This window comes from Carcharhinus amblyrhynchos, chromosome 3, assembly GCF_965287045.1.
Source record: "Carcharhinus amblyrhynchos chromosome 3, sCarAmb.v2.hapA, whole genome shotgun sequence".
In the NCBI taxonomy this organism is placed as follows: Eukaryota; Metazoa; Chordata; class Chondrichthyes; order Carcharhiniformes; family Carcharhinidae; genus Carcharhinus; species Carcharhinus amblyrhynchos.
Genome location: NC_137326.1, coordinates 13,467,400 through 13,479,703, shown reverse-complemented (window position 1 = coordinate 13,479,703; position 12,304 = coordinate 13,467,400). Strand labels below are relative to the sequence as shown.

Here is a 12,304-nt window from a genome sequence, read left to right as displayed (position 1 = left end):
TAGTGAGGTGACCAGAACTGCGCACAGTACTCCAAATGAGGCCTGACAAGGGTCTTATAAAGTTGCAGCATTACCTCCTGATTCCTAAACTCAATCCCTCGATTAATGAAGGCCAGTACACCATACGCCTTCTTGACCACATCCTCCACCTGCGAGGCCGATTTAAGAGTCCTGTGGACCCGGACCCCAAGATCTTTTGAGGTTGTTCAGGGAAATGCTGCCAAATGAATCACCTAGTCTTGGCAATCCTTAAATTCCTGAGAGAATAAATTAGCCTTTCATCTTTTATTTTTGAGGAAAGTGGTTTAAGTATAAATCAAGCTCCTATCCTTAGTGAGCCAAAACAATTAAGACCTCTGCACTTTAAAAGTCATCAGAATTTGGACTTTTTAATTGCAGCCTTATGCATATCTGACATTGAGAAGATTTGAATAGCAGATCCTACAGGCACCCAACTATTCAGTACTTTTAATTGAATTCTTGACAAATATGTTCTTGTCAGTAAGTTGATGGAAAGGGCCCTGAGGGATAGGATTTATGACCATTTGGAAAGATGCAGCTTAATCCGGGATAGTCAGCACGGTTTCGTGAGGGGTTAAGTCCTGCCTCTCAAATTTGATTGAATTTTTTGAGGAAGTAACTAAGTGTGTAGACGAAGGTAGAGCAGTTGATGTCGTATACATGGATTTTAGTAAGGCGTTTGAAAAGGTTCCCCGTGGTAGGCTCATGAAGAAACTAAGGAGGTGTGGGATTGAAGGAAATCTGGCTGATTGGATAAGTAACTGGCTGTCTCATAGAAGACAGGGTGGTGGTGGAAAGAAAGTTTTCAGACTGGAGGCCAGTTACCAGCGGTGTACCACAGGAATCAGTGCTGGGTCCTCAGCTATTTGTGATTTTTATCAATGACTTGGAAGAGGGGGCTGAAGGATGGGTCAGTAAATTTGCTGATGACATCAAGATTGGTGGAGTAGTGGATGAAGTGGCAGGCTCTTGTAGCTTGCAAAGAGAATTGATAGGGTGCAGAGCTGGGCAGAAAAGTGGCAGATGAAGTTTAACCTTGATAAGTGCAAGGTGATTCATTTTGGTAGGATGAACTTGAATGCAGATTACAGGGTCAACAGCAGGGTTCTAAGGAATGTGGAGAAACAGTGTGATCTTGGGGTTCATATCCACAGATCTCTGAAGGTTGCCACTGAAGTGGATAGAGTCATGAAGAACGCTTACAGTGTGTTAACGCTTATTGACAGGGGATTTGAGTTTAAAAGTCGTGGGGTTATGCTGCAACTATTTAGGACCTTGGTGAGACCACATTTGGAATATTGTGTGCAGTTCTGGTCACCTCACTAAGAAGGATGTGGAAGCATTGGAGAGAGTGCAGAGGAGATTTACCAGGATGCTGCCTGGTTTGGAGAGTTTGGGGCTTTTCTCTTTAGAACGGAGGAGGATTAGAGGCAACTTAATACAGGTTTGTAAGATGATGAGGGGGATAAATAGAGTGGATGTTCTGAGACTATTTCCTTGGGTAGATGTAGCTGTTACTAGGGGGCATAACTATAAGGTTCATGGTGGGAGATATAGGAGGGATGTCCAAGGTAGATTTTTCAGAGTGGTTGGGGTGTGGAATGCACTGCCTGCTGTGATAGTGGAGTCGGACACTTTTGGAACTTTCAAGTGGTTATTGGATAGGCACATGGAACACACACCAGAATGATAGGGAATGGGATAGCTTGATCTTGGGTTCAAACGTAGCTCGGCACAACTTCGAGGGCCGAAGGGCCTGTACTGAGCTGTACTGTCCTATGTTTTATGTTCTCTTTTCAGTCTCTGGACAACTTGTTACTGTTTGACTATATTGATTGGAGTCCACTCCCAGGACTTTACCAATGCTGCAATACAGTTAGTCATTAATGCGTGAGGAATGCCAAGGGTGAGTCATCATCATTTTGGTAACCATTGGGCACTAACGTGAGGAACTCAGTTCACTGAGACTATCTGGAGAATCAGTACGGATGTCCAAGAGAGATTGATGACCTCAAAGAAAAAATGAAACAACCTTCTGTGACTTCAAGAAATTGAAGTTAAAATGCTCATCTTGATTTTTCTGTCTGCTGTCATCTGATCCCCACCTCCCTGTGAGCAGATGCATAACCTCAGCTGGTTATCTCAAAATGTTGAGACATCTGAAATTAGAATGTAGCCCTGTTGAGTGTGAACTCGTGTCCTGTTACTCCTATGGCATGGTTTGTTGTGCACACAGCTTATCTAGAGCCTCAGAGAAACTCAGATTTCATTAAAAGGAAAGGTTACATTGTATGGAATATTGATCTGACAAAAATGTTGTACTAATGAATTGTTAACTATATTTTCCAGTCATCTGTCCAAATTACCTGGCCTCCTGTGTAGTGACAATGTGACCTTGCGAATAGCAGCTGGGGAAGTGATAGCACTTCTGTTTGAATTGGCACGCAAGACTGATCAAGTAAGAAGCCTTTTGTGCTGTGCACTTTCCTGAAGAGAAATTACACCATCGCTTCTCAACGCAAAGAATTTGCTGCTTATTTGTGCAGAAATGTATTAAATATCCAAAGATCCGGGAGCGTTTCCTGTCAAGTTTCTCATCCTCCTCCCCACATTTGATTGACAAGCTTGCCTCTTGGAGAATTGAAGTCCAGTGTTCATGATTTGAGTTTTTTGTTTATTTACTTTCTTGATGCTAATTTTATGTCAAAAATAAGTACCTGACTTTCCTTTGTTATTGGTTTAGTATTCTGTAAGCAATCGCTCAGGCAAATCAATCTTCTGATTGGCACTGAAGCATTAAGCAATCATCATGTTTGTCCTACAGATGCTTATTGAATTGGGTAGACAAGAGAGCTTTGTGTTAAAATTGTCGGCACAGTGGTTAGCACTGCTGCCTCACAGCGCCAGGGACCCGGGTTCAATTCCTTGGGTGACTCTGTGTGGAGTTTGCACGTTCTCCCCATATCTGCATGGGTTTCTTCTGAGTACTGCAGTTTTCTTCCATAATCAAAGATGTGAAGGTTAGGTTGGTTGAGCATGCTAAATTGTCCCTTAGTGTCCCAAGATGTGGAGGTTTGATGGATTAGCCGTGTTAAATGTGTGGGGTTACAGGGATAGGGAGATGGCCTGGGTAAGATACTCTGTTAGAGAGTTTGTGCAGACTCATTGGGTCAAATGGCCTCTTTCTGCGCTGTAAGAATTCAATGAAATTAGACCTTCTTGTACCTCCTTTGCCTGTGCTCACATATTCAGCGAATGTTTGCCCTTTTGGCAGGTATTTATTGACAGAGACGTAGGTTGCACTACTGGATTTGAATGTCAGAAAAAAATGACAGCTCAGCAAAGTGTAAATTAATGACTAGATTTTCTGATAATTCCCATGCGAAGCCTTGGAAACATAAATGTTCTGTGTGCCCTGGTGCTGACGGGGAAGTTCCCAGGTTCAGTTGTCCATGTGCACACATTACTGTAGTCCTTGCTTAAACGGAAAAAAGCTGAACTGGACAGTCATTGCCATGCTTGTTGTGTAAACTAGCAGCCTCAATATACAGGGAGCGCTTCTCTCTGTGACAAATGTGTTGGTGAATCTGAGAACCTCTGTGCTTGAATCTAGTAAGAACTGGTCCCAGTAGTGTTGAATCCTGTTAACACAAAGTGTTAAACAGTCACCTATTCCTTCAAAACTGAATATTGATAAACATGTACATAAAACTCACTTTTGTTGTATCTTGATTCTGCTATCTGATCTCCTGTATATTGCTGTTTTATTTCAAAGGAGTTTTTGTATGACAACACTGATCAACTTTGTGAAAAGTTGAAGGCATTGGCAACCGACAGTAACAAGTACAGGGCAAAAAACGATCGTCGAAAGCAGCGTTCTATTTTCCGAGATGTCATGCATTTCATTGAGGTACGTTGTGTTCAAATTGCCTTGATGACAGAAAAATAGGTTCAGTGCTTTCTAACCAAGAATGAATGCAACACATCAAACCACAAAACTGGTGGAAAATTTGGAGACGTTTAGACTTCTCAATTTCAAGATACACATTCCAAAAATTTTGTTTGCTTATATTAATGCCTTCATGCACATAATCGAGAGACAGAGTTGAAGCTTCAGTGAAATTTGCTGGGGAGCAATTAGTGTTTTGTGATCTAATGCCTTTTGTTTTACAAAAATCATCTCTATATGTTATATAAGTACTCCATTGATGCCTCCATGGACAAATATATCATGCGCAATGGTGCTGCACTGTGAGAACTCTATTAGCCTGAAGGCATATCCTGTGCAGGAGGTGCTCTTTTGATACCAGGAAATCTGGAAGAACTGATTTCCAAAATGACCTGCCTCTCCCAGCTGTATTGTGAAGACATTTCGTAGATTCAGAATCCTTCTCTCACTTTCTTTCACTTGCCAAATTTCCTGAGGCCTAAGCTGAATTAAAAATAGTATTACTCTTGATGAAACTGTCTTCTCATTTTATGATAGTTAAATGACCAAGCCATCTCCCTGAACTGATTGCTTGCTCACCTCTTGTCCCACCTCTATTAAAACTGAAAGCAAGCGAGTTGGGTTCCAGTTTCCAATTTTTTAAAAAATATTATCTTTGACCTAATCTCTATGCCTTTAGGAGTTGAGATTCAATCCATAGTATCAGTTTTTAGCGCTTCCCTGAGATGGAGGATTGTGGTGTGTTCATACTTGCAATCCAGTGGCAATAAACAGATGTGTCCCACACTGTCTTGCACATATTAGGTCTTCCTTCAGGGCATTAGAAGGCTTGAACTTGCCAGAGAGATGGCCCAAGGTAAAGCTACCTGGAGAATTCAGAAACATAGTAGCTATGTAATTCAATTCTGTGTTGCATTAGATGCTGCAAGTGAACTGCAGCTTGTTGTGAGTACTTAATGGTTGGGGGTCAGGGGGAGTGGCAAGATACTGTGCCTGAGGTTAAATCAGGTATAAATTTGTTTTCTTTCTGAACTGCAAGATTTAGCTTCAAGTGGTTGTTTTAGAAAAATACTACCTTCAAATGCTGGAGAACTGTACGCTTAAAATAGCTATAACTCAGTTGACTGCATGAAATACTTACAAATAAAAGCCAGTCATGTTAATGCCATTGATTACTAAACTATGAATGCTTCTAGGTGACTAATAACCAAGTCCTACTAATTATTTACAGCATGCATTATCAGACCATTAATCTTTATATAATTGAACCAGAATAACATGCTATAACTTGCCAGGCATAAGTATACTTTTTGCATATGTATCTTGGGGGTTGCAATCCATTTATTAAAGTACATTGCCTCAAGGCATTTTATGGGTGCAAAAATAAACTCTTGATAACTGACAATTCATTCTTGACTGACTCATATTGGACTGAGGCAAGATGTAGCTCACTTTCAATGCACTCTTGAGATAGAATGTAACTGAATTCAATACTGCAGAAAATATAGAAAGCACATGGGTGAAATTATAAAGGAAACTGAGAAAGCAGAGAGCATAAAAAATATTGGCAAGTAAATTCAAGCAAAACTTAAATACGATATTGTCATACAAGCATAAAGAATAAGAAGGTAACTAAGGAAAGTTAAGTGCCAATTAGAGACCATAAAGATCATTTTTATCTGGTGATACAGGACCTGGGCATAGTTCTTAATGCATACTTTCTGTATGTATTAAGAACTAAGAGAGACGAAGCATCTGTAGCTAAGGAGGAGTCTGAAATGTTGGATGGGATCAGTAGAATGAGGTAATGATCATTGGTATTTAGCATCCTTGAAAGTGGGTAACTTGCCAGGTCCCCAAATTTCTCCCCAACCCAGCTATAGATGTGTTGCTGGAGAGGGAAACAGGAGAAGGCAATGCAGAATAAATGATAGGACTCAGAGGGGCAGCCTTGTCCACAGATTCCTGAAGGTAGCAGGACGGGTAGGCAAGGTGGTTGAGAAAGCATACACAAATTCCTGGTCAAGACTTACTGTGTAAGAGCAAAGAAATTATTCTGAAAAACTGTACAAAACATTATAGCTAGAGTATGATTTATAGTTCTAATCACATTACATGAAAGCTTGTTTGCATTAGCAAAATGGGATTTACAAGGCTGTTGCTGGGAATAGAGAATTTTAGTTAAAAAGACTGGATAGATTGGGACTGTTCACTTTCGGGATTGAGGCATGTAAAATTATGAGGGACCTGGAACCTTGTGATTTTGAGGTGAGAGTGCTACCCACTAAGCCAACAATAGTGATCTTCAATATCTTAGACACAAAAGGAAACCACAAGCTAATAATTCAAACTACATCCCAATTATAAACCCTGCAAATCGGGTGTAGAGGGTAGTAATTTAAGGTACAGCTCTCATACCTGAGCAATGATTGCATAGGAAGCATCTTCACACGGAGGAAGAGTAGTCAGAAAACCACTCCATGGTTTTCCTCGTGCAGTTTCCAATCCATGAGAGAATATTTTAAAATCTGAACTAAATTTCAGGTCTCAAGACCACCCGGCCAACTACTAACTGTCCAAAATTCCCAGTGTGGCTAGTTCCAGATCACAATGAATCCATTCCAATCTTGAGTGACTATGTGTAGAGTTGCACATTCTCCCCATGTCTGTGTGGGTTTTCTCCAGGTTTCATGGTTTCCTCCCACAGTCCAAAGATGTGCAGGTTAGATTGATCAGCCATGATAAACTGTTCCTTAGTGTCAGAAGGGACAATTAGTGGGATAAATATGTGGGGTTACAGGGATAGGGCTTAGGTTGGATTGTTGTCGGCAAAGACTTGATGGGCTCAATTGACAACCTTCTGCACTCTAGCGATTCTATGATTTGCTGTTCTGAGAGTGAAATTATTGTATGCCATTTGTGGGAAGATAGTATAGTTATGCATATGTAAATCTGATTTCTGTGCTGCACTGATCATGCTTTAGTATAGAATCAAATGGAATTTATAAATTACTGATTGCTTTTTATTTCATAGGATAAAGAGTATCCAGAGGAAACAATCAAGTTTGGGATTGAGTGCCTTTACGTTGACACTTGGGTCAGAAGAAGAGTCTATGATGCCTTCAAGGAGATTCTTGGATCTGGTATCAGACATCATCTGCAGGTAAAACAAAAATGAGGCACATGCGGAGCAAATTAAGTGAAGCTAACTGTTTGAAACTCATTAATAGCTCTTGGGATATGCATTTTGACGTGGATATTTAAGCAGCTTTAAGCAAAGAATTACAAGCGGGGCGCACTAACTTTTTTCCTGCCTTCTCCTGCCAATAGACCTAAAGGCTGCAGTGCACACAAGCCAGTCCATAAAATCATAAGAAATAGGAAGAGAGTAGACCATTCAGCCCATCGAGCCTGCTCGGCCATTCCATAAGATCATGCACTTGCTTGCCTGCCTCTGTAATCCTTGACTTGCTAATCAAAAATCTGTCTAACTCGAGCCTTGAATATATTTAACAATCCAGCCTCCACTGCTCTCTGTGGAAGAGAATCCCAAAGACTAACACCCATTTGAGAGTAGAACTTCTGATCCCGATCTGATATCATCTGACTTGGAACAGACTAGGTCAGACACAGGACCTTTCTACTCTATCTGATTCAGGACCATATCATTCTGACATTGAATGCCATCAACGTTTTGCTAGTTGAGACTTGATAAGGGGCGTAAGAAATCTTCCCTCTGGTCAATGACACTGGTGCTGATGAACAAGCTGCTCAGACTGCTAAAAGCAGCAATAATTAGCAAGCTTTGTTTGTTAGGAGCAGAAGGATTCTCCTGATGGTGAGGAATCATGCAATCTTTATCTTGCCGCCTTCCTGTTTCTTAAAAATAAAAATAAAATGCTTTGCCACCTTAACTTTTGAGCAGAGTTCAGAGGTTTTCCCCAGAGTGGTGGTTCCCTGATAGGATCCTGAAACGTGTTAGACCACAGGAACTCTGGACTCCCTGTTTACACTTTGAAATGTACCAATTTTTAATTTTAAAAAATTGTCAAAAAATGATTCTGATTTCAATTCAACTTTGGTTACCTTTCTCCTTCCAAAGCATAATGAACTGCTGCGGGATATCTTTGAACTGGGTCCTCCGTTAATGTTAGATGCTGCTGCTATCAGGGCCAACAAAATTTCAAGATATGAAAAGGTAAGCGCTTTATAGCCCACATATTTAATAGTATGTATCCTATTTGAAATGCTTACGGTTTGGCTTTTTCCCCCTCATTCTCCCTCTTGCCCGATTTGCAAAGTTGGGTATGGGATGAGCATGAATGAATCACATTTTCCCTTCTCTTGGAGAATGGATTCATTGTGATTTCGAACTAGCCACACTGGGAATTTTGGACAGTTAGTAGTTGGCCATGTGATCTTGAAACCTGAAATTTAATTCAGATTTTAAAATATTCTCTCATTGATTGGAAATTGCACAAGGAAAACCATGGAGTGGTTTTCTGACTGCTGTTCCTCCATGTGAAGATGCTTCCTATGCAATCATTGCTCAGGTATGAGAGCTGTACCTTAAATTACTACCCTCTACACCCGATTTGCAGGGTTTATAATTGGGATGTAGTTTGAATTATTAGCTTGCAGTTTCCTTTTGTGTCTAAGATATTGAAGATCACTATTGTCACAAAGTTCCAAATTCAAAACTCACTCCAGGACTCGAACACAGAAAAAAAACAAGCATTGTTGTAATTAATTAGGCACAGTAAGTAGTCTCATAAAAACCAGGTTAAAGTCCAATAGGTTTATTTGGTAGCATGAGCTTTCGGAGTGCTGCTCCTTCATCAAGTGAGTACTGCACTGCTACCAAATAAACCTGTTGGACTTTAACCTGGTGTTGTGAGACTACTTAGTGTGCCTACCCCAGTCCAATGCTGGCAACTCCATATCATAATTAGGCCACCTCAAGCCTTATTGAAGCTAATTGCCTTTGTGAACCTGTTTAGAGTAAATTCTTCTTGTCTGCTGGAGTCTGATTCTGCTTCCTGGTTTGTTGAGACTTTGCTACAGTTTAGTTATATATCCACATCCACTTTTGCATATTATTAAGTAGTTTCCACTCTGGTGGAGTACTGTTCAGGTCTGACCCAAATAATATGTTGACTAAAAGGATGTACAGACTGGCTATCAGGTACTTGCCATTTCTGCATGAAATTGACCCTTGAATAGTGTGCCGGTTTTGTGACATACTTAACTGGGGAAATGTCTTTAAAAGATATACTTTTACCAATTCCTGTTGCCATCTTCTGAGGAGTTTTAGAAGCTGCTACATTGAATCTGCCATTTCCTTTACTCATAATGAGCCATTGCTATTATAATTATATATACATTTGTATCTGCTAGAAAGTAAGAGTAATTTGTTGATTTACGTCTTTCCTGAAACAGCATCTGTACAATTCTGCGGCATTCAAAGCAAGGACCAAGGCAAGAAGCAAAGTCCGGGATAAAAGAGCTGATGTACTTTGACAAACCAAAACAGAAATCATGTCAGACCTCCTTCTGTAAATTTTAATGTTTCTGGTCACTGTGATATAAAGTACACTCAACAGGGTTTTCTGAATTGTATAAGCAATCATGGGGCCTTTTAATATTGCATACATGCACAGTTCCCCTTGCTGTGTTTGCTTTTTATTTAATTGTCATTTCACAAAATCTGCATTTTAAATTATATAAAAAAATATATAATTTGTAGGGTTGATTCAGAAAAAGTGTTACTATGGATTGATCCATTCGTCAAGTAAATTAACACAGTTGTCTCCACTTGACCTTCTGCTTTGCAGTGAGCTTGTAAATTTAATCACTTCATTCAAGATGTATTATGGCAAAATTGATTAAATATTTCAAAATGAATTTAATTTTGCAAAAAAAAGAAAAGCACAAAAATAAGTGGGTAGCTTTTTGTACTTTTTCTACCTACATTTTGTACCACTATGCTTTTTAAATACGAATAATTGTCATAGTGAGAGCTGGGACTGGAGTTGGATTTGGGAAAGGCTGAGTGTATAGACTCACCATTTTGAATGTGGTAACCAGATGTTTTAATGATGCCTAGGATTTTGAATTTGAAATTAAAAATCATTCCTGTCTGGTTTCCTTGTGTTACACACCTAGTCAATATAATTAATGTCTTCAAATTTAACCTCCAGACTTTCCACTTTTAATATAAGGTAGGTAGGCAGTGCAAATGATCTTTGACAAGGGCCTATCCCCATAATTTAAATGATAGAGTAGAGGTCATACATGGCTGAATACGGGTCACTTGAAAAGTACAAGCTTTGGCATTGGCAGGACTTGTCATGCATGACTCCATACATGCATTTTAGATTTATGCTTTTACTTATTGCAGCACAACATTTCCACGCTAGGTCTGTGACACTTCTAACTTAAAATTATTTATTCAGAGCATACTTGAAGCCAAAATACTGTGTATTCAATTTGTGTGAAAGGATTATTGAAGAAAAGGTTTCCTTAAACCCCAAACATTTCTGTTGAATTCACACCAAAGGGTAAAATAATGGGTCTAATGTGATTGTCCTCCTCTTAATTTTATCATTATGAATCTTATCATTAACACTTCCCAGAATCTCTATCCCATTCTCTGGTTGAGAAAATTCCACAGGATTTACCATGTTGTTCTGTGTCCATAAGAATTGTTTGAGTGTTGACTGGGATTGATTCTCCTCTGCTGCTTGGTGGGTCTTGTAGTTAGTCTCAGTTCAGAGCTGTACCCAAGGGCCCAGCTAGCAATGGTGTTCTTTCTTTGGGCATCCTAGGGATGAGAGAAGGAAAAAGTGAGGGAAATTGTGAACTATATGCTATTAGAATTATTTTGATCTTGGGATTCCAATTCTACGATTTTAGTGTATACTCATGTGAAATCAGCCAGTCTCCTTGCCTATACTTATGCCTATTGATCCCTTGTTTTCTACAAACATACTAGAATTGTTGCTGACATTTGGATGTTGACCTTGAGAGTTTGTTTTCACTCTATCTGACAAGCTAACTGTAACTGTTTTGACGTTGAAAATCGTCTTGCCTCGATGAATATGGCATTGGAGCTATTTCCTGACAGTCCCAGGACTATAATTTAGCAGCAGTTGTGTACATTTACTCAGGAAACAGAACTGGCATTGTCATGTTGTACAAATTTTTTTTCTCCACCATGAATGTTTGCTGTAGACGAGGGCTCACTCTGTACCCCATTGCCCTTGCTTCTCCAATTGCCAACTTGAAAATGCATGTCAGAAAAGATGTACCTCTTGTGGAACTATTGCTTTTTGTTCATGAAAAGAAACTGGTTGATTTTCTCACATTGACTACCAATTGGGAAGATGGTTGGGGATTATTGCTCTGAAAGCAAATAACAGTGAACCCAGGAGATGTCATAGATGTTGCAATTTTCAGCATTTTTAAAACTTAGCCATTTACAGATATAACGATGTTTGGCAGTAATACGTGTAAACCTCAAACCTATTCCTGATTTGGCAACACCCAATTGTCAGATGGAACAAAAATGTAAAAGCGCATCTCCCTCCATCCCCTGCTTGAGTAGATTGGATTTGGGTACTTGATCTTTATCTCCCCATCCTGCAGAGTTGGATTTAGGGTTCCTTAGTGCCCTCCCACTCAGCTACCCTGTGTAGATTGAATCTGAGCTACCTGGTTTTCACCAAATCCGATGAGTCTGTCTCCAGCTGCTTCAAGCAAGTGATACTTTTATGCAAACAGTTTTTAACAACTAAATCCTTTCCCAAGTCTCACTTCTTGTAAAGAATAAGGAAGGATTGTTGTGTATGTGCCTTTGCATCAGGTATGCTGTATCTGGAAGAGCTTATTAAATATTGCAAAAGTAGTTGTGGTTTATTTATTTTATTGCTGGAGTTTTGGAGAGCGACTTTGGAAGCACAGAGAGGCAGCAAGAGCCTGACAAAAATGATTTGGAAAAGGGATTTTTGTTTTTAAACTGCCTTTTAAACTAAAATTGAAGGAAAGTCTAACCTCACTGTGAACAGCAGTCATTCAAAACCTTGTTTTCCAGTTATCTTCGAGATGAGATCATCTTCAATTGAGAAAATGTATTCCTGATGTTTTCAGTCAACAGATAACCTGCACCTGCGGCTATCACAAGTGTTTCCTAAGTCAACCATTTATAAATGAGCAGTAATTAATGTTTCAAATGTGAGATTTGCTTGAACTTTTCTACTTATTTTTGAAAACCAATCTCTGATCCTCAGGATTTGAACATTTTACATCTGCTCAGAAGCTCACTGATGCAAGCAG

At 39.6% G+C, this 12,304-nt stretch overlaps 1 protein-coding gene across 2 annotated transcripts in view; it reads left to right on the top strand.

Moving 5' to 3' along the window:
- Positions 1-9,870, top strand: part of LOC145335792 (interferon-related developmental regulator 2-like) — a 35,406-nt gene extending 25,536 nt beyond the window's left edge. For both annotated transcript variants that reach the window (XM_080181533.1, XM_080181526.1), the window contains 5 exons: positions 2,371-2,479; positions 3,797-3,931; positions 7,005-7,133; positions 8,073-8,168; positions 9,410-9,870. In XM_080181533.1, the coding sequence (XP_080037659.1) occupies positions 2,371-2,479; positions 3,797-3,931; positions 7,005-7,133; positions 8,073-8,168; positions 9,410-9,490 (550 nt within the window). In that variant the 3' untranslated portion in view covers positions 9,491-9,870. The remainder of the gene's footprint in view (positions 1-2,370; positions 2,480-3,796; positions 3,932-7,004; positions 7,134-8,072; positions 8,169-9,409) is intronic.
- Positions 9,871-12,304: the final 2,434 nt, after the last annotated feature.